Genomic DNA, 27,687 nt, shown 5'->3' with positions numbered 1-27,687 from the left:
GCCCGGTTGTGGGCTCCATCCCCAGTGGGGGGCGTGCAGGAGGCAGCTGATCAATGATTCTCATCATGGATGTTTCTATCACTCTCTCCCTCTCCCTTCCTCTCTGAGATCAATAGAAATATATTTTTAAAAATGTAAATCACCCTAACCGGTTTGGCTCAGTGGATAGAGCATGGGCCTGCGGACTGAAGGGTCCTGGGTTCGATTCCGGTCAAGGGCATGTACCTTGGTTGCGGGCACATCCCCAGTAGGGGGTGTGCAGGAGGCAGCTGATCGATGTTTCTCTCTCATCGATGTTTCTAACTCTCTATCCCTCTCCCTCCTCTCTGTAAAAAATCAATAAAATATATTTTAAAAAAAATAAATAAAAAAATGTAAATCTACCTTTGCCCACCCCTGTTTAGACCACAGTCAGGCTATTCATCCATCTTGGGTTGTTTCCACCCTTTGGCTTCGGGGAACAGTGTCTCTGTCCGTCCAGTGTTTAATATCCTGGACAAACTTCGTTTTCGGTTTCCACGGGAAGGTCAGTACATTTGGAAACAGACAGGCAATTGCTTCTTTGTATTCTCAACAGTTTTTCTACCTTTGGGGAAGTCCTGACACACAGAGAGAGAAAAATAGAGCCGTTTTATTACTGGTGGTTCCTTTTGAAAAAGAAGAAATCAAAGGGCTCCTAAGGCATATTAGGGAGCTTTTTTATGTTTGTTTTTGTTTGTTTGTTTGTTTTTTAAATATATTTTATTGATTTTTTACAGAGAGGAAGGGAGAGAGATAGAGAGTCAGAAACATCGATGGGAGAGAAACATTGACCAGCCGCCTCCTGCACATTCCCCACCGGGGATGTGCCCGCAACCAAGGTACATGCCCTTGACCGGAATCGAACCTGGGACCTTTCAGTCCACAGGCCGACGCTCTATCCACTGAGCCAAACCGGTTTCGGCTTTATGTTTGTTTTTTAACTGTTTATTTTGAAAAATGCCTGCATCTTCCAAAGTGCAGAACATTGTCCAATCAAGTCCCAGGTCCCGTGTTCCAACACGTATCCACGTTACTCATATAATTAAAAGGCTGGCAGGATTACTTTCCCGTCAGAAGGCGGTCAGAACTTGCTTTTCCTCTCAGTGCACATCTAGGGGTGGTTGTGAACTTAAAGCAGAACGGGTGTGTTCCTGAAGCTGAACTGGGAATGTTTGATTCGGTTTCCTATTTGCTCGCACGTGAGGGTGGCTGACTCTGCGAGCTCTTTGGGAGGGGAGAGTGGGTTTGTGGGGTGTGGACCCGCGGTAAAACCCTGCAGTCCACTCTAAGAACGGTCCTTGTTTTATGTGTATAAAGTTTTGAACCCATTTTGCCTTTTTGTTTTTTTTACTTTAAAAAATATATTTTTATTGACTTTTAGAGAGAGAGGAAAGGAGGGGGATAGAGAGAAACATCGATGAGAGAGGAACTCATTGATCGGCTGCCTCCTGCACACCCCCCACTGGGGATCGAGCCCACACCCAGGCCTGTGCCCTGACCAGGAACTGAACCCTGACCCCCTGGGTCAGCGCTCAACCGCTGAGCCACACCAGCGGGCATGTTTTGCATTTTTAAAACGAATGTTAACCGCCTCGGTTTGGGGGTGGTGGGCTGGCTCACGAAGGCAGCCCCTCTTACGGTTCGACTTTCTTGTCCCCTGGCCCTGAAGGAGGGGGGTCGGCGGGCGGGGCGTCTCCACAGACAGACCAGTGACCTCCCGCGTCTCTAACTATCCTCTCAGGGCAAGTCCAGCTGCTCGAAGCCCTTCCCTTCTCTCCCGTCAGTAGGAGATCCCTGTGTCGTGATCCCTGCCTCGCAAATGTTGTTAATTATTCCTATTTTGTTTTTTTAACAGAAATCATAGCCCCTTGATGAGCTTTGGAGCCAGCTTTGTCAGTTTTCTGGTAAGTTGACGTGGGGAGGTCCTGTGTGAGGCGGTGAACATATAACGGGCTGGTATGTGCTTCATGGCTCCTGCTGCACAGACTCACGATGTGAAGGACCCTGGAGAGTTCAAAACGGCAGTAAAGATTTTTGCCTGTTAGCCAACACCTGTAAGAAAACGTCTCTCCTCATTTTAAAAAGAAGATGCTTATATCTCGTAGCGCATTCCCATTCTCCCAACCAAAATTCATTTTAAGTGAAAATGTAGTTATTTAAATGTCTTTCCAAAAATTAAAACTGCATTTGAATGGAGAAAAGTCAGACTTTGAATAATGCAGGTTTGCTCTGAAATTACTGAAAAAATGGGCCGGAAGGCAGTGAAGCTCGCAGAGCCGAGGCCGTCGGGTGCTGGTGCGTTTTCAAGTGTAATTTAATGTCAGGAATTGAGGGCCGAGGTCGCTGCTGGGTTTGAAAGTAAATCGCAATCTAGGAAATCCGATGCTTTTATTTTTCAGAAACATCCCCTAAACTGCTTTCAAACTTAATTTCTTGGAAAGCCATCATGGAATTGTAACCGAAAAGAAAAGAAAAAAAAGCCCCAAGTAGAGGCCAGTAGGAATGAAATAGAGGAAGCATTTAGATCCGAGATTTAGGAAGACAGGCAGCAGCCGCGGGGCGCGGGCCCAGGGTCCGGCGGCTCTGGGGGCTCCGGGGGCCTGGTGCTCGTGTGGGCCGTTTTCTCGTATCGCCGGGAAGACAACAGAGTTTCAGGGTCTTCTGTTTGCAAGAAAACAGTTGCCTTCTCTCAGGAACACGGTCCTGGGTGGGTGGGATTCGAGCCTGTTGGAAGGGTCTGGGGCGGCCGAGGCCGCGGTGAGGTTGGTTGGGAAGGGGAGGGGGGGGGGACACGCGGGCGAGGGGGCCGTGTCTGTTTGGCTGGATTGGAAACGGGTTGGTCGTGCCGAGGAGGCCTGGGATGCCCCGCGGGCTGTGAGTGTGACGGGACTGCAGAGCTCACAGTGATTCGCCTCCTTAGATCCTTCCAGAACCCCGTGCCTGGCTCTGCCCCGTAGCCCGTGCACCTCGGAAACCTCAGTTCTACGGGGTGGAAAGAGCGGGTGTCCAGCGGGGAAGGGATCGCCCCCCCCAGTCACACGTGGCCTAGAGCAGCGGTCGCCAGCTGGCCGCCTAAACCCTGTCCGGGGCGGGTTCCCCGTGGATAGGCTGGGTTCCGTCCGTGAGCCCGTTGGAACCGCGGTCTGGGAAACGCTGCCTTTCACAGAACTGCCCGCGGTCTCATGCGGGTTTCTGTGCGGTACCCGATGGGGCAGTGCCCTGGGTGGGAAGAACGTACTTACCAGTGAGACCCGGTTATAAAAGCTGAGCTAAGGACCAGTCTGTGGTTTGGAGTTTTGCTCTAATAACTTGGTGTAAATTTTCACACGCTTCCTGATTCATCCCTGCTTTCCCCGTTTCTCCCTTGGAAGAACGCCATGATGACATTCGAGGAGGAAAAAATGCAGTTGGCATGTGATGACTTAAGAACGACGGAGAAGCTGTGCGAGAGCGAGGAGGCGGGCGTGATCGAAACCATCAAGAACAGAATTAAGAAGAACGTGAGTGCCCAGTCTTCCGTGACGGACCGTGGGCCCCTCGTTTTGGACGCTGCTCATTTACGCGGGTTTGATGTTTAGAGCATAACGAAATGCGTTACTTGTTTCTTAGGGCTTCTGGTTATTATAAAACATATTCCTTGTTTTGTTTTGAAGGTTTTGTTTTGTTTTGGATATTTTTCCATTGATTTTTGGGGAGAGAGAGAGAGAGAGAGAGAGAGAGAAAGAGAAACATCGATGTGAGAGAGACACATCTATTGGTTGCCTCCTGCACCCACCCCAACCTGGGGCGGGGGATCAAGCCTGCACCCAGGTATGTGCCCTTGATCGGGAATCGAACCCAAGACTCTTCAGTGCGTGGGCCAACGCTTTAACCACTGAGCCACCGGCAGGGCCATTCTCCTCCCTCTGACCTGGTTTGTACTCATCCCTCTTCCGAGAAGTCATTTTCTACAAGGCCCCTGGCCCGGGCCCCGAGCCTGCGGGGTGTCTTCTCCAGGCCCCACGGGTCCTGGCACTTCGTCCCTCAGGGCGTTCCTGCGATGCACAGCGAGGCAGCATTCCCTCGCTAGGCGGCCCGCGCATTTGCATGTCTCTCTGTAGTATCTGCTACCTGCCCAGCACATGTGTTAACAATTAACCTTGGTGACGGGTCCTTGCAATGCAAAAAGCCTTTTCACACACAGGAACTCGTTAGCCCTTCCAGCAACACGCAGAGTAGATGTTATTACCAGCAAAGGATTAGACTGACTTTTGCTAAGCAAACAAAACAATGAGTGCTGGGCCCGGCCGGCGTGGCTCAGTGCTTGAGCTCGACCTATGAACCCGGAGGTCACGGTTCGATTCCCGGTCAGGGCACGTGCCTGGGTTGTGGGCTCAATCCCCAGTGTGGGGCGTGCAGGAGGCAGCCGATCCACGATTCTCTCTCATCATGGATGTTTCTATCTCTCTCTCCCTCTCCCTTCTTCTCTGAAATCAATAAAAATATATATTTTAAAAAAACGATTGCTGGGCCTAGATCAGGAACAACTGTGACCATGATGAATTATGCTGATTCTGAAAAGGGGGAAACTGGTCCTTCTGTCAGGCATACTGTGCATACTGTGGTCATATTTGCAGGAATTTCATCAGCTCGTATCATTGTGAAAGCAGATGAAAGCTGTTTTGCTTATTTTGTTCAAGTTTACTTTGTATTAAGAATGCAGTTTCTTATTTCAGAGTCATTTTTCTTCATTTAGAAACATTCTTTACTATAAAGACCAACATCTTATAAAAAGTAGGGTTTTTTGGTTTTACTCTTTGCTTATTTCTTTTTGAAGGCCTGCAATGATTATTGACGTCCTGAGCACACATTTCCTAATATACTTAAACTAGAGGCCCAGTGCATGGACTCGTGCACCGGTGGAGTCCCTCGGCCTGGCCTGCACCCTCTCTCAGTCTGGGGCCCCTCGGGGGATGTCAGAGAGCTGGTTGCGGCCTGATCCCCGCAGGCCAGACTGAGATACCCCACTGGTTCATGAATCCGTGCACCGGGCCACTAGTATGCATATATGATCTTTGGTTCATCTCTTCCTGCCCTCCCCCTTCCCCCCCTCCCCCCTTCCCTCTGAGATTCATCAGTCTGTTCCATGTTTCCATGCCTGTGGTTTCCGCTCCTGCATTGAGTGTCTGCCTCCTGGTGGTCAGTGTGCATCATAGCTACTGGCTGGTCTGCTGGTTGGCCTGTCACTTAGGCTTTTGTATATATAGATAACCTACAGTTCAGCAACTTTTAGCAAGGGATATGAACTATTAGAGACAGTCACCTCAGAGTATGACAAATTTCGGGTTCTATTTGTGATTCAGTCAAAGCTACTTTTTAATTCCAGGGAAGTCTCCTTAACACATATAGGAGAGAATGTAGCCAGTTTCCATCACATCTCAGTTATAGGCACCTAAGAAATGAACCCTAATATCAGTCCTACCTGACGGTGGATAGCTACCTTTAGGCTTTCTACTTTGGGGAATGTTTTGTGCCTTTAGTGGTTTCTATTTTGGAGAAGTAGGAACTCACATAGTTTTATAAAAGGTAAAACCCTGCATTTCTGTGTTGGCTTTCCTTGTCCCATGAACTCAGGGCTTTTATCGGTTAGGATTCTTGGCTTTGGGTTTTGATCATTGTGTTGTGAGCAGAATGAAGCCCCACCGTGGCCAGTAAGGAGCGGCCAGGCTCAGGGGGTCACGTGGTCTTGGCGTCTCGTGGGGGCCATGTCTCAGCGAAACCACTTTGCACAGTAAGTTCGCAGCTGCTTGGAGGGAGCGTTCTTGTGGGAGACTCACCGTGCGCTTCTTCCCTCCGCAGGCGGACGCCCGGAAGTCAGTACCCTCGACGGTCGACCGGCTGCAGCGGCAGATCATCATCGCGGACTGCCAGGTGTACCTGGCCGTGCTCTCCTTCGTCAAGCAAGAGCTCTCAGGTACCGGCAGCGTCTTGTGAACGGCCTTTGCTCGTCAGTGTGCGGTCAGTGAGCCTCTCATTTTCAAAACTAGAGGCCGATGCACGAAATTCGTGCAGGAGTGGGCCTTCCTTCCCCCGGCTGCCGGCACCGGCTTCCCTCCGGCTCCCGGGACCCGGGCTTCCCTCACAGCCCCAGCTTTGTCCAGAAGGTTGTCTGGAAGGACGTCTGGTCTAATTAGCATATTACACTTTTATTATTATAGAAGCCTCTCATTTCAGCCTTTAAAGGTCTGTGGCACTGCCCTGTCCAGTGTGACTCAGTGGATAGAGCGTCGGCCTGTGGACCAAAGGGTCCCAGGTTCGATTCTGGTCCAGGGCACGTGCGGCACATACCTCAGTTGCAGGCTCCTCCCTGGCCCGGGCCCTGGTCGGGTGTGTGCAGGAGACAGTCCATCAATGTGTCTCTCCCACATCGATGTTTCTCTCTGTCCTTCCCTCTCGCTTCCACTCTCTCTAAAAGTCAGTGGAAACATATCCTTGGGTGAGGATTTAAAAAAAAGAAAAGAAGAAAAAGTGGCACCTCTTTGGGGCACGGTAACTGGGTTACTTGGGAAGTTGGGACCACGGTTCCGAGTGGTGTCGCGTGGGTCGCTTTTAGTGCCAAAGTCTCTGTTCATCCTCTCGTCTCAAGAGAGTGGCCATGCTCAGGGGGCACCAGTGCCACCGACAGACAGACAGACAGACAGACAGACATTTTCTTGGTGGGAACCAAGTTCTGATAGTACCTTTAGAGCTGGTTTAAATGCCAGGTTTTTTTGTTGTTTTTTCAGGAAATTGTTATTGAAGGCCTGAGCACATACTAACATTTACTAGTTGACTTGAATGACCTACATTTTAACCTTTAGAGAGAGAGATAAACTAATTTCTTAACTAGTTTAAGAGAAATATTTTCTTTAATTTTGTAGCTTTAAGATCTTGAGTGGTAAATAATAGCATATTAGTTTAACATGAACATTCTGTAATTTATTTTTTGTGAAAGTACATTTTTATTGATTTCAGAGAGTCAAGGAGAGGGAGAGAGAGATAGAAACATCAAAGATGAGAGAGAATCACTGATCAGCTGCCTCCTGCACGCCCCACACTGGGAATCAAGCCCGCCACCAGGCATGTGCCCTGATGGGAATCGAACCCTGACCTCTGAGCTACGCTGGCTGGGCCATTCTGTAATTTAAACAGTTTCTCCTGGACATGCATGTGTTCTTTGCTTTTAAAAAAAATGTTTCACCCGTGTACTGAATTTCTTTCACAAATTGCCTTGAGAAGTGGCCGTCTCATTCTCCCGGCAGGCTGATATGCATCAGTTATTGTTCCACTTGTCATAGGTGTTTCAGCAGTGCCCTTGGTTCCTCCCCCAGCCGTAGACTTTACTGAATGTGATATTGATACTGAAGTGAGGTTCTGGCAGCGCGAAGACCTCAGTCTCCGATAAGCGTGTGTGGTGGTTTGCTTTGCGAATAGCTCGGTGTTTGTTTGAAACAACAAGTATAACCCGGTGAGGCAGGGGGTCCCGCGGGGTGAGGCCGACGGAGCCCTAACGAAGCATGCCCGACTCCGGAGACCAGGTTCAGAGACGCAGATCTAAGTTTATTGTGTAAGTGCAGCAACATATATAACATTCCGGACCAATCAGAAGTTTACACCATCCTTAGGGCAGCCAGTGGTAGGAAAGATCAGGGGACTGTGTAGGGGCTCTAGGGGGCTTGCTCAGGCGGGCAATGCCACTTCCCGGTGCGCCGAGGAAGCTTGTACAGGCGGAGTGCGCTCCGCCATTGCATCCGCCACTGCACTGAGATAAATCTCCTGAGTTCTTCCCACACCCGGAGTGGGCTTCCCTCGCCTTTTAGAACCCACGAGGTTGTTACACCATAAAGTGTTTATTTCCTGCTTTGCTGAGGCCCATTTCTCAGAAAACATTTTTTTTAAATATATTTTATTGATTTTTTACAGAGAGGAAGGGAGAGGAATAGAGAGTTAGAAACATCAATGAGAGAGAAACATCGATCAGCTGCCTCCTGCACACCCCGTACTGGGGATGTGCCCGCAACCAAAGTACATGCCCTTGACCGGAATCGAACCCGGGACCCTTCAGTCCGCAGGCCGACGCTCTATCCACTGAGCCAAACCGGTCAGGGCAGAAAACATTTTTTGTGGATAATTTTCTTGGGGGAAAAACTCCTGGGACGTGTCTGTTATAGGCGCCCCTCCCCCAGCCCTGGAGCGGTTGGCACACGTCTGCCTGAGCTCCAGGTAGACGTGAGTCTGTGAATGTTGTTACTGCCTCACCCCCGGGCATGCGTCCTGACCTGGAATCGAACAGCAACCTCCCGGTCCATGGGTTCTTCGCCATCATCGCTGGCGGGGCTGGGAGGGTCTCCGTCCCCGTGGCCCCGAGCACCTGGATGGTGGGGTTCGTCACCCCTCCCCATCGAGAGGGTCACTGTTAGTCGGTCCTGCTGATCAGTCCCTGAGTGTGGGCTGTGGGCGAGCTGTGGCAGGGACAAGGGTGACGTGACCGTTACGCTCCACACTTACCCCAGGTTCTAGTTCTCAGGCTTTCTCCCAAGCTTGTCCCATGTCCCCAGTGGGGGGCGTGCAGGAGGCAGCCGGTCAGTGATTCTCTCTCATCATGGATGCTTCCATCTCTCTCTCCCTCTCCCTTTTTCTCTGAAACCAATAAAAACATATTTTCAAAAAAGAACTAAAGTATTTTTTTAGTGGTTTGCAGCCCTGAGTGGTAGAATGGCCTATAAAGCCCCCCCACCCCCCCCCCCAAAAAAAAATAAAGAAATGAAAAGGATGCGGTGTTGCCCGGTTTGAGGCGCTCTTGCACGCCCTCTGCCGTCCGTGCGGGAACGGTGCCTGCGCGCTCACTGTCCGCTCTCCCTGCCCAGCGTACATAAAAGGCGGCTGGATCCTGCGGAAAGCCTGGAAGATCTACAACAAGTGCTACCTGGACATCAACGCGCTGCAGGAGCTGCACCAGAGGCAGCCGCCGGGGGGGCCCGCGCCCGCCGACGCCGCCAACGACAACCACGCGGCGGCCGACGGGGTGTCCGAGGAGACCCTGAGCCGGCTGAGAGGTGCCGTGAGCTTTGGATACGGCCTGTTCCACCTTTGCATCTCCATGGTGCCCCCCAACCTGCTCAAAATCATCAACCTGCTGGGGTTCCCCGGAGACCGCCGCCAGGGGCTGTCTTCACTGATGTATGCGAGCGAAAGTAAGGACATGAAGGCCCCTTTAGCTACGTGAGTAGCTGTTGCGCTGCTTTGTCGGTAACGTAGAGTTGAGAGTAAGGGGCCCGCAGTCGGCCCGGGAGAGGAGCGGCAGGTAAACGCGGGTTTGGTGGACATCAGGCGAGTGTCTTTTTTTATTTGTATTGAGTTCAGAGAGGAAGGGAGAAGGAGAGAGAGAGAGAGAGAGAGAGAGAGAGAGAGAGAGAGAGAGAGAAACATCCATGATGCGAGAATCATGGGTCGGCTGCCTCCTGCATGCCCCACACGGGGCACCGACCCACCACGCGGGCCTGTGCCCTGACCGGGAGTCAGACAGTGACCCTGACCTAGGCGCTGTCTTAGGGAGCCAGGCCCAGTGCTAAGGCTCACAGACGGGTCCTGCGTTCAGACGGTAAAACGATCCCATTCCCAGCCTTACATGAGGGTGTAAGCCGTTCTGGAGACCTTGACCACAGTCACCGAGACCCCAGTTCCGGTTCTTAGATTTAAAGGATGAAAGTCTGACAGGACCTTTCTGTGATTATGAATTTTTATTCTTCTGCCCTCATCGTGGGTAATTTTCGTGACGATTCTGGTTGGTCCCTTGGTCTCTTAGATGTGGCTTTGGCTCCTTGGTGCGATCGCAGTAAACCGAGTCACTGTGTGGTTCAGTCTAAGCTTCAGTGGCAGTTACTTAAACACGAGAGTGTACTGTTCAGAGCAGGGACCACCCATCCTCCATCAGTTAAAGATGGTGTGATTTTTTTTTCCAATTTGGTAAATACCTGTGATTTACAATTTGGATGATGTTACCAGACACTCGATGTCCTTGGACGTTGTACCGCTTGTCAGAATTTTCCCCAATAATGTTGATATCACAGGGAGCGTTCAAGCGCTCTATTTCTACTCTTGTCGGAATTGAGGAATTTGGATATTTATAATATGTGGTGGCTATTAAAGAGATCGTTCATTTTATTATTATTATTGATTGATTGATTTCAGAGAAGAAGGGGGAGAGAGAGAGAGAGAGAGAGAGAGAGAGAAACATCAATGATGAGAGAGAATCAATGATCGGCTGCCTCCTGCACACCCCACACTGGGGATGAGTCCACAACTGGGCATGTGCCCTTGACCGGAATCGAACCCGGGACCCTTCAGTCTGCAGGCTGACGCTCTGTCCGCTGAGTCAAACTGGCTAGGGTGAGATTGTTAAATTTTCATTTCAAAAATGTTTGTGCCTCCCCAAACTCATTCAATGACACAAACTGTGGTCCTTCATTAATTTGACTTAACAGATTTGTAACGTGTGATCATTTGTCTGTTTACATGTTGACACTGTTTTCTGAGAAAGGAAGCGTTAGAATTATTAATGTACATCAGCCTGATTTCCAAAAGGGAACCACATTTCTGCGTGTGCCGGGAGCACGCTTACAGAAAAGTATTGGTTGTGGGTTAAACATTCTGTTCATTAAGGCAGAGCCCAGTGCGTCCCTGGAGGGCCTCCTTTAAGACGGCACTTTTCCCGAAAGGGGTGGATTTGAAGTGACAGGATTTTTAGTAATTTACTTGTTTTCTAAATGGAGCCTCTTCGAAGGCCCGAGAAAGGGCCCTTCGTCTGCTCCCTCATTTACACTTTAACCCGTGGCTTTGCCCGTGGCTCCTGCACTTCCATCCTGACTCTGAGGCCTGCTTGTGAACACGGCAGAAAGCAACATTTTCCTTTTGCAGAAAAGTAACGCTTTCCTGAGGAGGGACAGGACGTGCCCGCCTCGGTTCCTGTCTCGTTTGTGCCTCGATGAGCGAGGCGTGGGGTCACCCGGGAGCCTCGGGAGCTACATGCTTCCGGCTCGCGCTCACCCGGGGGCGTGGGCTGCTCCGGGCGCTGAAGTTGCCGTTTTCCAAATGTTGACAGCTCTAAGACGGGCAGCTCTCTGACGGCGCAGCGAGCTGGGGGGGGGGGGGGTCCGGACGCGCACACGTGCGCCTGTGTGTGAGCAGCGGGGCCGGGAGGGGTCCGGGCCCAGCATCTCTCCCCCCGCAGGCTGGCGCTCCTGTGGTTCCACACCGTGGTCCGCCCCTTCTTCGCCCTGGACGGCAGCGACAGCCGGGCGGGCCTGGAGGAGGCCAAGGAGATCCTGCGCAGGAAGGAGGCTGCCTACCCCAACTCCTCCCTCTTCATGTTCTTCAAGGGGCGCATCCAGCGACTCGAGGTACCGTGCCTGCGTGTGTGCGTCCTGAGTAAAGCCTCCCGCGGGCCCGCCTGTCCTTCCCGCCTGGGACGAGCCGCACACGAACCGCATGTCCGAGGCCAGGAACCGTCCGTGCCTTCCCTTGTGTCGTGGCCGCGTCCAGGACCCCGGGCCGTCAGCCCGCTGCCTGCTCCTGAGCCGGAGCCGCGGGTGGGGCAGGGGAGAGTGTAGGCCGTGAGCCGAGATTGGCACCTGGGCGGCAGGCAGGAGCGTTAGAAAGTCTCTTAGATGAAGAACAGGAAGCACACTTTATCTCCCGTGCAGTTCCTAGTAATCCACCTCTGAAATGTCATGGTGGCTAACGATGGATGTTTATGCACGGAACCGCCTGCCATGTCAGGGACGGCACCAGCTCTGAAGTCATCACGGCTTTTATTTTCCGTGTGTGCCACTCCCCTGCCTGCTGTGCCCGCGTACTACCCGTGCGGTCCACCCCACTCCCCTGCCTGCTGTGCCCGCGTGCCACACGTGCGGTCCACCCCACTCCCCTGCCTGCTGTGCCCGCGTACTACCCATGCAGTCCATCCCACTTGCCTACCTGCTGTGCCTGCGTGCCACACGTGCGGTCCACCCATCCAGTCCCCAGGGCAGCCGGTGGCGTAGATGTAAAATGTCATCCGCTTTCTATGGAAAGAAGAGAAGGGGCCCTGCTGGCTGGGTCAGTGGTTAGGGTGCCGCCAAGGGCATGGACCTCGGTTTCAGGCCCAATCCCGGGCCTGGGAAGGGCGTGTGCAGGAGGCAGCTAATCGATGTGTCTCTCAAGTCCATGTCTCTCTGTCTCCTCCTCCCACTCTCCCTAAAAACCAACGGAACGTTGTCCTCGGGCGAAAATTCGCCAAAGAACGAAGGGAAGGGTCCTCCCCGCGCACCAGCCGGAGCCAGGCTGTGACTCCAGGCACTGACACACCCTGAGGGGTGTGGCCCGGGGCTGTCCCTCCGTGGCACCTCGTTTTCCGTCTCCTGCTTGAGGACATGAGGGTTTGAACAAAAATGAAAATGTCGGTGAGACATCGTGCCTGTGAAGGAAGGCGGCTGTGCGCTGGGTGAGCCCCTGGCTCCCCAATGGAGCAGCGAATCAGCGAGAGGGTCTAACGACCTGGGTCCTCCCGTGACCCTGACGGTCCTCCCGTGACCCTCGCGTCACCTTCCCCAGGCCCCTCCGCCCAGGGTTCTGTCGGGAGGTGGGGAGGCGCGCACACCTCCCCCGGCGTGTGGTCCTGCGCGGACGCTCCGCCTCCCCTGCCCGGCCTTCCGTGGCCCACGGGACCTTTGGAAAGTGGCTGTAGTGCTCTCTCTCGGACTGAACGATGAAGTCGCGTTTTCTCTGGTGCTCCCGTCCCGTCCCGTCCTGGTGTTGCTTTTGGTGGTTGTGTTCATCCTGCCCTGAGGGTGTTTCCCATGATGCTTAGAGAGCGTGGAAGGGGAAGGAGAGAAGGAAACGTGGATGTGAGAGAGACACGTCGATTGGCTGCCTCCCCTGCACATCCCGACTGGGGCCAGGGAGGAGCCTGCAGCCGAGGGACCTGTCCTCGATGGGAATCGAACCCAGGACCCTTCGTCCGCAGGCCCATGCTCTGTCCACTGAGCCACACTGGCTAAGGCTGTGTTGCTTTTTAGCTGTGAGCTCACAGTTGTGGCAGGAACAGCGAAGGGGACGTGGATCCCTCTGGCAATGAATTTATCGGAGAGAAAAGAGCTGGCCGAGGTGCCCCACGCTGTGGGGCAGGGCCGGGCTCCGGGCTCTGGCTCCTTGACCCTCCTCGGAGCTGCTGCTGGCAGCGTTTCCTGCGTGGCTGACGAGCGAGCCTGCGTCTGGTCTCAGAGCAGCAGCCCTGCGGCTGGTGCGGGTGGTTATTTATAGGAGCAGGAGAGGGCGGTGCGGGGAGAGCCGTTCCCTGGCATCTGTTCATTCCTCTTTCACCGGAGGCCTCCCTCCCGTCCTGCGGGCTCTCTTCACTCCCTCGGGCACCAGGCCCTCGGTGCCTTCATTCTTAGACCCGCACAGTGAGGGGCTTATTCCGCGGAGGGTGTCTCTGTCCTTCCTCCCCAGCGAGGTGCATCTGTATCAGGCGGAGGAAGGAGGAGCTGATCGTAACATCGCCAATACGTTAAGTGCACTCGTCGATTGCTAGGCTCTCCCCTGTCTGTGCTGCTGTCGGAGGCGTTTCCCTGAGCTCACTGTGCCCAAGGGGCTGAGCCTGCCCTGCCCTGCCCCTGCATGGGGTTAAGTGCACAACCTGTTGTCAGAGTCCTTGCAGCCGCGCCTCTAAGTGGATGATTCTGCGGCTGCAGCACTAATGCTGAGTCACCCGTGAGTAAGCGGGTTGTCACGTGTCCTTCTGCGTGTTACAGGTGACAGGGAGGGCTCTCGTCACTGAGCAACTTCACACAAATAAGCCAGCGATCCTTATGTTCTGTCTTTACATTCAGATCATTCCATCTTCCCTCCACACACACGAGACTTGATGCAGTTGTGTTTGCAAATCGAATGTGGACGTGTGAGCACCGTTTTCTTGAGTAGCTGGTGTGCCGTTAATGTCAGTGACCTGGCATTTCCCCGGGGGGAGTCGCTGTTGGGATCCTGGGCTGTGGTTCTTTCCCTGCTACTTCACAGCATTGCACGTGACGGCAGGTGCTGCTGCAAGTAAATAGCTCAGCGGATTTTCCTCGAGTTGTTTCCTTGGTCAGAGCTTCCGTGGTGATTAGTAAGATTAAAGAGTCCAGATCCCTGTCTGCATCTGCCGTAAAAATGGCATCTACAAAAACTGTAGCAAACGATATCTAATGCTTCAACGTTAGGGCCTCCTCTAAAGTGAAAGGTGGGGATAAAGCGAGGATGCATCCGGCCAGCGTGGCTCCGTGGTTGAGCGTCAACCTATGAACAAGGGCCTGTGCCCTTGGCTGGAATCGAACCCGGGGCCCTTCAGTCCGCAGGCTGATGCTCTGTCCACTGAGGCAAACCAGCCAGGGCTCCCCAAGATCAGTTTTGTTTTAAATTATTTGGGTGAAAAGTAAGGGGAGCTGTATTTCCAATGTTTCAATAACTGCTCATGCTGATTCTCAGTGAGCGATCGGAATGGAGCTAGAACTGAATTTGGAGCTGTGCCTGCTCCTGGGATGATGTCACTACGATCTGATAATGGTCTCAGCACTTTCTATTTCTGCTTGAGTGCCTCTCGCAGCAAAAGCTTCTCCGGTTTTAAAGAAATATACCGTATTACTTTTCTAAAGCTGAGTAACAAATTCCCACAACTCTGGTGGCATAAAAGCAACAGGAGTTCATTTCCTCATGGTTCTGGGGCCAGGAGCCCAGCCAGCTGCCCGGGGGTGACGTCGGGTGTTTGGGGCTCCGGAGAGAGTCTTTCCTTGCCTCTTGCAGGCACTGGTGGCCGCCCGCATTCCTGGGCTTGTGGCCCCATCACTCCAATCTGCCTCTGGAGTCACCGCCTCCTCTTCTGTGTGTGTCAACTCTCTCTGCCTCCTTTTTGTTTTTATTGCTTTTAAATATATTTTTATTGATGCCAGAGAGGAAGGGAGAGGGAGAGAGAGAGAAACATCCATGAGGAGAGAGAATCACAGATCGGCTGCCTCCTGCACACCCCACATGGAATCGAGCCTGCAACCGGGCCTGTGCCTTGACCAGGAATCAGACTGTGACCTCCTGGTTCATAGGTCGACCACTGAGCCACACCGGCCGGGCTTCCCAGGAGCCTCTGAGCCACTCTCTTCCATGGGCTCAGCGGTTTTTGACGGCTGTTGAGGAGGCTGCCTGGAATGCAGCAGTTGTGGTGCGATGACGGGGCAGCGGTGACTGGCTCTCCTCTCCCCGCAGTGTCAGATCAACAGTGCCTTGGCCTCCTTCCACACAGCCCTGGAGCTCGCCGCGGACCAGAGGGAGATCCAGCACGTCTGTCTGTACGAGATCGGTGAGTGCGGGGGCCTGAGTGCGAGGGCCTGAGTGCGAGGGCCGGGCCTTCGGTCGGGAAACGGCGCGCTCACGGCTCAGCCGCGCCGGCTTCTGTCCCGAGAGTGACCTCGCTCTCCGGGGCGCCTCCTTCGTAGGGCTGCTCCGCCTCTCTCCTCATCGAGCACTGCCGCCTCTGGGTCGTCAGAGGACGCAGCCAGCGTAGCGCAAGCAATGCCGCTTGTCTTGGCGATGCTCATGGTTTCTTTTTTTAAAAAAGTATGTTTTATTGCTTTGTGGAGAGAGCGAGAGAGAGAAATATCGATGAGAGAGACATCATGGATCGCTGCCTCCTGCACGCCCCCTGCTGGGGATGGAACCGGCGACCTCCTGGTTCTTAGGTGGATGCTCAGCTGCCACCCCCCCACTCTCCCCAGCTGGGCTCATTATGTCTTTATACTTGATTCTTCATGAGATTTTGAATTTAGGATAATGGGTTGTCAGCGTTAGTCAGTGTTAACTGAGTGGACTGGGACCATTTGTAAATACCTTATCGCTTGCACATGAGAATTCGACACAGTTTCCTGCTCCTGCCACCGAGTCCCTCTGTGACCTCGTGGCATGGCTGTCCCTGTGCTGTCCCACCCTGGACAGGACTCTCTGCTCGGGGCCATCTTACCCCGTCAGCGACACGCGGGAGTGTTTTATAGAAATCTTTGCCTCACATTCCCTCTTTACTGCGTCACCAGCTGTGAGGTCTTAATCAAAATGGCACACTGAAAATATTTAAGAGAAAAAAATAATTTTATTTTTACTTATTTATCTTTTTAATGCTTCCGTTGATTTTTAGAGAGAGTGGGAGAGAGGGAAAGACAGAGAAACATCAATGTGAGAGAAACACATCGATTGGTTGTCTCCTGCACGCACCCTGCCGAACACATGCCCTTGACTGGAATCGAACCCGGGACCCTTTGGCCTACAGGCTGACGCTCTATCCACTGAGCCAAACAGGCTAGGGCGAGAACAAAATAATTTTGAAAGTGTTTTCAGGTGGTGTGCATACAGCACTCACAGAGGAGATGACGGGGTGGAGGTGTGTCGCCGGTTCGGGCTGTGGGCGCACATGGAGCTGGTGGCTGCACTGACCCTGCTCCCTCCCAGGCTGGTGCAGCCGATCGAGCTGCCCTGACCCTGCTCCCTCCCAGGCTGGTGCAGCCGATCGAGCTGCCCTGACCCTGCTCCCTCCCAGGCTGGTGCAGCCGATCGAGCTGCCCTGACCCCCCTGTTCCCTCCCAGGCTGGTGCAGCCGATCGAGCTGCCCTGACCCCCCTGTTCCCTCCCAGGCTGGTGCAGCCGATTGAGCTGCCCTGACCCCCCTGTTCTCTCCCAGGCTGGTGCAGCCGATCGAGCTGCCCTGACCCCCCTGTTCCCTCCCAGGCTGGTGCAGCCGATCGAGCTGCCCTGACCCTGTTCTCTCCCAGGCTGGTGCAGCCGATCGAGCTGCCCTGACCCTGTTCTCTCCCAGGCTGGTGCAGCCGATCGAGCTGCCCTGACCCTGTTCTCTCCCAGGCTGGTGCAGCCGATCGAGCTGCCCTGACCCTGCTCCCTCCCAGGCTGGTGCAGCCGATCGAGCTGCCCTGACCCCCCTGTTCTCTCCCAGGCTGGTGCAGCCGATCGAGCTGCCCTGACCCCCCTGTTCTCTCCCAGGCTGGTGCAGCCGATCGAGCTGCCCTGACCCCCCTGTTCTCTCCCAGGCTGGTGCAGCCGATCGAGCTGCCCTGACCCCCCTGTTCTCTCCCAGGCTGGTGCAGCATGATCGAGCTGAACTTCCAGGACGCCTTTGGCTCCTTCGAGAGGCTGAAGAACGAGTCCCGGTGGTCGCAGTGCTACTACGCCTACCTGACCGCCGGTGAGTGCGACTCTGCAGAACACACGCTACTTCAGCACTGCCTGTCCCTGCGGCAGCAACGTCTCTCGTTTCCGACACGCACAGTCACGACACGCACAGTCACACCGTCCGCAGAGGGAGCATCCCGGCAGGAGGAGGCGGAGCTCTGCTTCCTCCGTTTCCCCAGCGTGTCCGTGTTTTGTGCTGTCGCGTGGCCAGCAGCATAATGCTGGGCTCACTGACCATTTCAGCAACACACACCTCTCCCCACCCCCACCCCCCACCTCCCGCTCTGGGCTGGTCACGTCCGTGTCTCGGGATGCTTGTTGCCCTAAGCAGCCTCACCCTACCTCTACCCTCTGCTGCATTTTCTAAAATACATTTATTTCTTGGGGATTGAGAGAATTTTTAAGAATCCAGCACGTCTTTCTCACGGCGTTTCTGTCTTTAAAGTGGCTCGGGCTCTGAGTAGTCGCTCCACCGTGTTTCCTGAGGACCCTGTTGTACGTACAGTCACTGTGCAGAGCACACGCTGTTCCCACACTGCAGGTCCCCCTGCAGACACACCTGCCATTTCTGAGAAGGACTGAGCTCTCCTGACTTCCTGCCCTGGCCTGAGGGGGGGGTGGGGGGGGGGGAGAGAGAGAGAGAGAGAGAGAGAGAGAGAGAGAGAGAGAGAGAGAGAGAGATGCTGCCCCCTGGTGGAACCCCGGGAAACGGCTGTTAAATCCCCGACGGCCGGCAGGAGGCACAGTCCTTCGTGTCACCGTCTCTTAACCCGTCTGCGCCCCTTTGTTGATGTGACCACATTTCCAAGTGCCACCAGCCCAGGTCACCCTGAGAGCGCTTCCCTCCGACACGTGAGAAATAAACGGCGTTTCTCAGTTTGCCAGGGGGCCGCCGGTGACGTGGATGGCGCGCAGGCCATCTTCAAGGAGGTGCAGAAGCTCTTCAAGAGGAAGAACAACCAGATCGAGCAGTTCTCCGTGAAGAAGGTGGGTGGGGCCTGTGGGCGGGTGTTGCTGGGAATGGGCTTTTGCAGCCGACACCACCTCTCGGGTCCTAGGGCATCCGATTGACAGCTGGCAACCTCCGTGCCCGGCAAGCGCGGCTCACCCCTGGCACGGTCGGAGTTCTGCTCCGAGTGCGGTGCGTGGTGTGTGGCAGGTCACGGAACAGTCGTGGGGGTTTGAGGGAGTGGAGATCTCGCAGACCCTCGAGAGCCGACGCGCACACCTGGGCGGGAAGCATCGTCCGGAGGGTTAGGTCACTCAGAAGGCAAGTAGGCGGGCCCTTGGCCAGGACAGCGAACACATCACATTCTTTTAAAAATATTTTTTATTTGATTTCAGAGAGGAAGGGAAAGGGGGAGAGAGATGGAAACATCAAAGGTGAGAGAGAATCATTGATCGGCTGCCACCTGCACACCCTACACTGGGGATCGAGCCCACAACCCCAGGCACATGCCCTGACTGGGAATCGAACCCTGACCTCCTGGTTCATAGGTTGATGCTCAACCACTGAGCCACGCCGGCCGGGCCAGATCACATTTCGACCTGATTAAGAAAATTACACACATCCCATGTACGACAGACAGGCCCGGGACTGCGGGGACAGCGTCCCTAATGTGCCCTGTACCTTAAAGAGTAAGAGTTGGCTGAGTTGCCGTGGGTCATGTGACTCCTGGCCACGTCCTGAGTGTCTCGTGGTTTTCATTTCACGAATGTTTATCGAATAAGCTCCCAGTGACATAGTTTGAGGATGAACTAGACTGTAGTGTGCGAGGCCCCGAGAGCACCGAGCTAGGCAGGAAATGAGAAATTCCACAAACCGCCACTAGCCGGCTCCCCGGCTCCCCTCCCCTGACCCCCGCCGAGCGGCCTCCTCCAGGTCTAGAAGCCCGCTCACCTGAACGGCAGGAAGCGCATCTGGTTTCATCGCCAGGTTCCCGGACCCCTCCTGAGCCGCGATGGCAGACCGAGGCGAAGAGTGAGAGGGATGTGTCAGCAGACTAGGGACCGGAGAGCGAGCGTTTCTTACGGAAGGTGTTTGCCTCGCAGCTCTGTAGGAGGGGCTGGCTCACGCCCACCCTGAACGGAGTCCTGTGGTGTCTCTGAGCGTGAACGTCCTGTTTGAATCTGTTGTAAAGAAACGCGTGGCCTGACCATGCCGACCCGTTGCAGGCGGAGCGGTTCCGGAAGCAGGCGCCCACCCGCGCGCTGTGCGTGCTGGCCTCCGTGGAAGTGCTGTACCTCTGGAAGGCCCTCCCCAACTGCTCCTTCCCCAGCCTGCAGAGGATGAGTCAAGGTAAAACCCAAAAGCAAACAAAACCCAGCCTGGCCGGCGGGGCTCGGGCCGAGTGTCAGCCTACGAACCAGGAGGTCACGGTTCGATTCCCGGTCCGGGCACGTGCGGGGGTTGCGGCTCGATCCCCAGTGTACGGTGTGCAGGAGGCGGCCGATCCGTGATTCTCTCTCGTCGTTGATGTTTCTCTCTCTCTCCTTCTCCCTTCCTCTCTCTCTAAAAAATCCATTAAAACATTTAAAAACCCCGTGCCGGTTTGGCTCAGTGGATAGAGCGTCAGCCCGGGGACTGGAGGGGCCCAGGTTTGATTCAGTTACAGGCTCTACCCCTGGCCCTGGTCCGGGCGCATGCAGGAGGCAGCCAGTGGATGTGTCTCTCTCACATCGATGTTCCTCTCTCTGTCTCTCCCTCCCTCCCACTCTCTAAAAATCAGTGGGAACGTATCCTCACGTGAGAATCTGCAACAAAAGGTCGGTTTCTTAAGGGGAGAGGGTTTCTGTGTTGTTTCTGCTGTATCTCAAGTATCTGGGCCTTCCCAGCACATAAGTGCTCAGGAAAGACTGAATGCAGGCGTGAGCGTGAACAGCACCCCTTCCCCCAAACGGCTGCTGCCTTGGGGTTAGTCCATATTTTTTTTATTTTTAAAGGATTTCCCCTATTTTTTAAAAAACTATGTTTTTATTGATTTCAGAGAGGAAGGGAAAGGGAGACAGAGAGAAACATCAAAGATGAGAGAGAATCATTGATCGGCTGCCTCCTGCACGCCCCCCACCAGGGATCGAGCCCACAACCTGGGCCTGTGCCCTGACGGGAATCGAACCTGACCTCCTGGTTCACAGGTGGACGCTCACCCTGAGCCCCGCCGGCCGGGCTCGCCGGGTGCTCGTCATGGGGAGCTGCTCCCAGCCCGGCGTTTGGAGGCAGCAGCTGTTCTATCGGCTCAGGTTCCATTCTTCACGTTCGCTTCCCGTGCCGTCCTGGTGCTTGTATGGGCGTGTGTCCGTGTGTGCGGATGTGTATGCATGTATGTATATGTACATATCTATAAAAGCTTCCCAAATCTGTGTCTTTATTGGTCCGTAGACATAATTCCTTCTTTTCCTCCTTTATTCGCTCTGCTGTGTTCCAATCCCACCTTTCTCGTGTCCTGGGAAAACTTCCCTCGTGCCCTCTGCCTGTGCCCCCTCCTCCCCAGTGGACAGCGAGGTTCTCGAGGGGGAGGGTCGGGTCCGGCGCCTCCGTGACGAGGGCGGTGCCCATACGAGCACGGCCAGTGCCCGCGGCAGGGTTATGAAGTCAATATGGTGCAATTAAATGTGTAAATAGGCTTTGTTTTTTAGGGCCGTTTAGGTTCGCAGAGACCCACATAGCTCCCCTCTCCCTTCCCCATAGAGCTGCCCCCCAGCCATCGGCCTCCCCCGCCCCTCCCCCGCCGGGGAGCCTTTGGTGCAGCTGATGCACCCACACCGACACGTCACTGTCACCCAACGTCCCGTTTACGTGAGATCCACGCGTGGTGCGGGGTTAGACACGCGTGTAATGGCGTATGTCCACTCTCACGGGTGTAATCATGTAGACGGTCACGGCCCTCAGACCCCCGAGCCCCCTGCCCTCCCCCGGGACCTGTGGACCCACCGGGCTCGTCCCTGCCTCCATGGCGCTGCCTTTCCAGGCCACGTGGTCGGGGCCCCAGAGCGCGAGGCCTTTCCGTCGTCTCCTTCCACGTAGTTCCAAGCAGCAGCCGCGTCGGCTCCCTGGCCCTATGGCTTGTGCCTCGGCGTCTCTTTGAGGATCTTCACTAAACGGTGGAGGAAAGGGACCCTTCTGGGGGATTTTTTGTTGTTGTTGTTTTTTGTTCCTCCCGGAGGATGTGTTTCCATTGGTTTTAGAGAGAGAGGAAGAGAGAGGGAGAGACGGAGAGAAACATTGATGTGAGAGAAACACATGGATGGGTTGCCTCCTGCATGTGCCCCGACCAGGGCCAGGGCCAGGGCCAGGTAGGAGCCTGCAACCGAGGTACATGCCCTTGACCAGAATCGAACCTGGGACCCTTCAGTCCGCAGGCCGATGCTCTATCCACCGAGCCACACCGTCTAGGGCAGCGGTCGCCAGCCTTTCGGACCTCACGCAGGGGTCCAGGGCCCTTCTGGTTCTCAGGGGCAGAATCATGAACCGAGTGCGTGTAGACCAGTGGTCGGCAAACTCATTAGTCAACAGAGCCAAATATCAACAGTACGACGGTTGAAATTTCTTTTGAGAGCCAGATTTTTTAAACTGAAACTATATAGGTAGGTACATTGTTATTAACTTAACTAGGGTACTCCTAAGGCTTAGGAAGAGCCACACTCAAGGGGCCAAAGAGCCGCATGTGGCTCGGGAGCCACAGTTTGCCGACCAGTGGTGTAGACAGTGGAAGACTCGCTCTGGGGGATGCGTGGGGAACTAAGGGCCGTGCCCCTCCTCCCTCTGCCTCTCTCCAGCCTGCCATGAGGTGGACGACGCCGCGGCCGTGGGGCTGAAGCACCTGCTGCTCGGGGCCATCCACAAGTGTCTGGGCAACACGGAGGACGCCGCCCAGGTAGGCGAGCAGCGCCACGGAGGGCGGGCCGGGAACCTGTTACGTGTGGGCGGGGCCAGGAACCTGTTACGTGTGGGCGGGGCCAGGACCTGTTACGTGTGGGCGGGGAGGTAAGAAGAGGCACGCGTAGCCTGCACACCCAGCCTCCCCGCACGTGGGCTTCACCCCTACGCTGCCCGGGTGCTGGTTGGTGCCAGGTTTAGTGCAGCCCTGGGTTCCTGCAACGCTCTTCACACGCGGCCTCCTTCACACGCGGCCTCCTTCACATGCGGCCTCCTTCCTACCAACACTCTTCACACGCAGCCTCCTTCACACCCAGCCGCCTTCACACCCAGCCTCCTTCACACCCAGCCTCCTTCACACCCAGCTGCCTTCACACCCAGCCTCCTTCACACCCAGCCGCCTTCACACCCAGCCTCCTTCACACGCAGCCTCCTTCCTACCAACACTCTTCACACCCAGCCTCCTTCACACCCAGCCTCCTTCACACGCGGCCTCCTTCCTACCAACACTCTTCACACCCAGCCGCCTTCACACCCAGCCTCCTTCACACCCAGCCTCCTTCACACCCAGCTGCCTTCACACCCAGCCTCCTTCACACCCAGCCGCCTTCACACGCAGCCTCCTTCACACGCAGCCTCCTTCCTACCAACGACGACAGTCTCAGTTGGATGGAGGGCAAGTGTGAACACAGTGTTGAACGAGCAGAGTGAAGTCTCATAGAGAAATGCAGATGTGTGTTTAGCAGCCCTGGCTGGTGCTGCCAAGTGGTTAGAGCGTTGGCCCGTGTACCAAAGGGTCTCGGTTTGATTCCTGGTCAAGGGCACATGCCTGGCTTGCAGGTTCCCCATCTCTGGCCATGGTTGAGGTGCATGTGGGAGGCAACCAATTCATGTGTCTCTCCCACATCCATGTTTCTCTTTCTGTCTCTCTCTCTCTCCCTCCTCCCTCCTTCCCTCCATCTCTCTCTAAAAAAGCAATGGGAATAATGTTCTCGGGTAAGGATTAACAAAAAACAAAAAGCATCAGTGTCAGCGTGTGTTCACTCTTCCCGCCTCTGTAGCCGCAGGTCCCCGGTGCATGGCCGCCCTGAAGATGGGATGGGCCTTGAGTGGGACACGGAGTCTCGTTGAGGCAGTTGATCCGCCCAGTGACGTGTGTCTTTCTTTCAGTTCTTCCAGCGCGCTGCGAAGGATGAGTTGTGTCGTCAGAATAACCTGTACGTCCAGCCGTACGCCTGCTATGAGCTGGGCTGTCTCCTGTTAGACAAGCCAGAGGTAAGACCTCATGTGTTTTCTTGCAGTTCATCACTGGGAACGTGCAAGCAGGCAGGCAAAAGCAGCCTTCGTTTATGGGAAATGGATGAAACGGGGGGAGCTGGCCGGGGGGGGGGGTGTTTGTTTTTATTTCCCATAAGGAGAGTCCAAGAAGCCACGAATTCTATCTGTTTAGGAGATAATGTTTTCTCTGGAATGAGATTTTGGGGCTAAAACTTACCTGAGGGGGGATCGAGGCCATTTTCAGGGAGGAATGTGGGTTGTGGTGTGGCTTATGCATGAGGATCCTCTGCCATGTACCTTCCTGTGCCCCTGGCTCAGCCCCTCAACCAGAACCTTCCTCCTCATCTATAAATCAGGATTAAAAAGTACCCGTCTTGCCAATGTAATGAAGATCGTGGTGAGAATAAATGGGATGACGCGTATGATTACTTTAAAAATGTTAGAATACCTTTTATGTTAACTTGATACTTCCTATGAAGATGTATATATATAAGCATAATGGGGCGGGTTTCTTTAAAAAATAGGATTCCAGTGGTGCTGGATTTGCTTGCTACCTTCTTTTGGGAGCTCAATGACATGATACTGGTTTTGTAAAATTCTAATTTTTAGCAAGTTCCACTCGGTTTCCAAATATGTGGGCTTCCTAAAAGTTGAGTTACGAACCCACGGAAACCTGATTGTCGCATAACCCTTACCCTTAAACACATAACGAGACATAACTTACCGACGTCAATAAGCCTTTTAATTGTCACCAATCTTAGGTTCTTTTAGGAGACCGTCACCTGCACTATTCTAACTCTTCTAAGTTGTTTTGTTTATGGGGTGACAGTGAAGGTTATGAAAAATTGTTCATGGAGTAACATCTTGATGTAAATCTATTGACATCATTGGATTAAGGGAAAGTTGAGTCTTCATTACATGAGCGGTTGACTCACCTCTGTGACTGAATTGTCTGAATTAGCATATCCTCCTGTTACAACCTTTTCCGCTTGAGCAGGCGGAGGTGTTAAGAGATGTGTGTTTGTCTTCACAGACAGTAGCAAGAGGCAGAGCTCTCCTTCTCCAGGCAAAGGTAAGGATCCTAAGTCTTCCCGCCCAGGCCCTGTCCTCTGCACACTGAGTCTGAACTCAAGAGATTTGGGGGAATGGTGGTCTGGTTGCTATTTCTGGAAAGGAAAAGGGGCGATCGTTGAGTCAGCAAGCACTTGAGCTTTAAGTGACATGACCAGTATCATATGACACTCCGTGAGCGCGCTCATCCTGCCTTACACACCCTCTTCTTCTTTGAGTGGAAAGTAACGACATTTCATAACCACGTTCCCGATGAAAGAATTTCTCACGGCCGCTTACATGGAGCGCCACGTAAGACCACAGTGTCAGGAGTCACACGAGGAAAACATCACAGAGACGCATTAATGACGTTCAGTTAGCATTCTTTTTTTCTTTTAAATATTATTTTTATTGATTTCAGAGAGGAAAGGAGAGGGAGAGAGAGAGAGAGAAACATCAATGATGAGAGAATCATTGATCAGCTGCCACCTGCACGCCCCCACTGAGGATTGAGCCCATAACCCAGGCATGTGCCCTTGACAGGAATCGAATCTGGTTCCTTTCAGTCCACAGGCTGACTCTCTATCCACTGAGCCACACCAGCTAGGGCTGCAGTTAGCATTCTTTAAAAAGGTCACGCCCTGGCTGGTTTGGCCCTGTGGATAGAGCGTTGGCCTGTGGACTGCAGGGTCCCGGGGTCGATTCCAGGTCAGGGCACGTGCCCAAGTTGCAGGCTTGATCCCCCAATAAGGGGTGTGCAGGAGGCAGCCGATCCGTGACTCTCTCTCATCATGGATCTTTCTATCTCTCCCTCTCCCTTCCTCTCTGAAATCAATAAAAGATATTAAAAAAAAAATCCCAAAGCTCAGCGATTGGGAAATAAAACCAAGTGGGTGCAGAGCCTTTGGCGGGAGTGGGAGGGGTGTCCCTGGGGACGGACAGAACTCGGGCTCACCCCGCGGTGGCTCCGCCGAGGCCCTCAGTGCCTTGCTTGTTCTTCCAGGAGGAGTTCTCTGGCTACGACTTTGAGAACAGACTGCACGTGCGCATCCACGCGGCGCTGGCCTCCCTGCGGGAGCTGGTCCCGCAGTGACGGGCGGGCTCCCCCCGTCCCCCCTCCGGGTTCTGCCCCTGCGGCTGGAGGCAGAGGCTGGAAGCAGAGGATGCCGCTCCTCGAGGACCCGCCTTCCCCGCCGCCGCCGCCTGTGCAGGGACAGACGCTTCCCCGTTAGGCCGCCTTAGGCCGCCGTAGTGGAGATCTAGCCCCAAAAAGCAGCAGAGATCTAGTCCTTGTAACCAACGTCTGGGAGGGGTTAAGTGACCTTGTTCGGACACTTTAGTTTTGTGATTTATTATTTTTAAAATAAAAACCTAGCTCCACACTCAACCTGCGATCTTGTGGACACACCGACCGTAAGCACACATCTGCCGGGGCCCCACCGAGAGGTGCCACACCGAGAGGTGCCACACCGAGAGGTGCCACACCGAGAGGTGCCGGTGCGGCAGTTACGGTGTGTTTTGGGGAAAAGGCAGTGCTTCCGGTGTTTTTCTTTGCCCTCGCGCCGCCCCCGTGGAGAACATGGCACAGATATTCCGATCCCCGCAGCCCAGACCACGAAACTCAGGCACAAAAAGCAAATTGATTTACCCCAGTTAGTTCTTCCTGTTACCAGTGGACCCGTCTCCGGACCAGGAAGCGAATATTCCTTTATTGTAAAAGTATATGTTAAGAACCCAGGGTTCCTTGTTTTCCTTATTAAAAAAAAAATAATTGCTCTTCAGCTGAGGTTGTCTCGTCAAAGTATTTATCTCCAGGCTGTCCGCAGAGTGTTTCGAGGGGTGGAGCCATCGGAAGGCTGCGCTGGGCTACCTCCTGGCCGGGGTGTCCTAACGTACCCCTGCACTCAGGTCATTGGATGTAACAGGAGTTCAGAGTTATTTTTAATCCTTTGTCGCTCATTGTAATTGCCATTTAATTGCACCTTTGTCCAGTGCTGCACACCTGTGGTTTTGAAGAATCAAAATACCTCAGTCCCACCCTAGCTGGTTTGGCCTGCAGACTGAAGGGTCCCGGGTTCCATACCTAGTCCGGGCACATGTCCTGTCTGGGTTGTGGGCTCCATTCCCAGGAGGGGGCGTGCAGGAGGCAGCCGATCAAGGATTCTCTCTCACTATTGATGCTTCTGTATCTCTCTCCCTTCCTCCCTGAAATCAATAAAAATCTATTTTGAAAAAATACCTCAGTCCCTTAAGGGTTTCTGCCATGATTGTGTGGCTCAGTTGGCTCAATCATAAGGGTCGATTTTTTACAAGTTTATATTGAGCTAAAGTGTGTCATCGTGGAGTGTCGTTTATTTACCCATCTGCAGGGTTCTTGTTCCAGCATCTAGAAGGGTTCAGCAATCTGGAGAAGGGCTGTGTGTAACTTAATAAAAGAGTCCAGAGATGAAGCATAATTTTGAAAGGCATTTGGGGGCCAGAGGAGCCTAAGATCTCCTTGTCTCAGGACCCCTTGCTTTTTATTAACACAATTTGTCCTAAGGCAAGGTGGAGATACACACTTCAAAGGGTAAAGTTTCCTGTACTCAAGCATTGTCGGAATGGGGGCATTTGCCTATGGCTGTTCAGGTGTTTGGCCAGTAGGAGGCAATAATATGTAGACTAGGATGCCCTTTTAGCCATTCCCAGATGACTGGGCCCTTCCTGACATGCTGGAACTGGCTCCTGGCACATATCCTTTAGCCGAAGCGTGATCTTACGCAATGTTCACACTTGATGCTGCTTCCCCAAATTCAACATGGGAGGAGCCGCGCAGACTGCAGGCAGGTTCAATCTACTTCGTCGGCCGGGAGGGGATGATAGTTCTTGGAAAGAAGTGAGTGTTCTTCACCGACCTTGGCTGTTACCCTCACGTTTCCTCGCTTCCAACGTGTTCCTTCACATTGACTTTCCGGTGTGAGCCCTGCAGATCGCGTACAGCCCGAGAGAAGAGGCCCTGCCCTCCCTCCAGAGGGGTCAACGCTGAAGCCTCATAGATGCTTTCCGCAGAGAGGACTCCGTGCCTAAACATCCCGGACCCCTGGTTCCAGCGAATCTGAAGGGAAGAACTTCATGAATCTTTACAACGTGGCTCTTGCCATTTCGTTCGCTTCTTGGCTGTTGGATGCGCGGCAAACTCCTGACCGTGCAGCGTTTCGGGACCACGA

The 27,687-nt window shown here is 53.9% G+C and overlaps 1 protein-coding gene across 4 annotated transcripts in view; it reads left to right on the top strand.

The window, feature by feature from the left end:
• Positions 1-26,262, top strand: part of TTC39C (tetratricopeptide repeat domain 39C) — a gene marked incomplete at its 5' end in the record, with an annotated part of 35,764 nt that extends 9,502 nt beyond the window's left edge. For 2 of the 4 annotated variants that reach the window (XM_081097498.1, XM_081097499.1), the window contains 13 exons: positions 1,877-1,925; positions 3,393-3,521; positions 5,860-5,974; positions 8,907-9,261; positions 11,270-11,438; positions 15,310-15,403; positions 17,183-17,290; positions 18,155-18,264; positions 19,453-19,576; positions 22,054-22,151; positions 23,324-23,428; positions 24,465-24,503; positions 25,485-26,262. In XM_081097498.1, the coding sequence (XP_080953624.1) occupies positions 1,877-1,925; positions 3,393-3,521; positions 5,860-5,974; positions 8,907-9,261; positions 11,270-11,438; positions 15,310-15,403; positions 17,183-17,290; positions 18,155-18,264; positions 19,453-19,576; positions 22,054-22,151; positions 23,324-23,428; positions 24,465-24,503; positions 25,485-25,574 (1,585 nt within the window). In that variant the 3' untranslated portion in view covers positions 25,575-26,262. Of the gene's footprint in view, positions 1-1,876; positions 1,926-3,392; positions 3,522-5,859; positions 5,975-8,906; positions 9,262-11,223; positions 11,439-15,309; positions 15,404-17,182; positions 17,291-18,154; positions 18,265-19,452; positions 19,577-22,053; positions 22,152-23,323; positions 23,429-24,464; positions 24,504-25,484 lie in introns of all 4 variants that reach the window. The other 2 variants (XM_081097501.1, XM_081097500.1) reach the window with 2 other exon arrangements.
• Between the last annotated feature and the right edge of the window lie 1,425 nt (positions 26,263-27,687).

This window comes from Myotis nattereri, assembly GCF_964212035.1.
Source record: "Myotis nattereri genome assembly, chromosome: 8".
Taxonomy (NCBI): Eukaryota; Metazoa; Chordata; class Mammalia; order Chiroptera; family Vespertilionidae; genus Myotis; species Myotis nattereri.
Note: the sequence above shows the minus strand (reverse complement) of the source record. Positions and strands in the feature narration are given on the sequence as shown.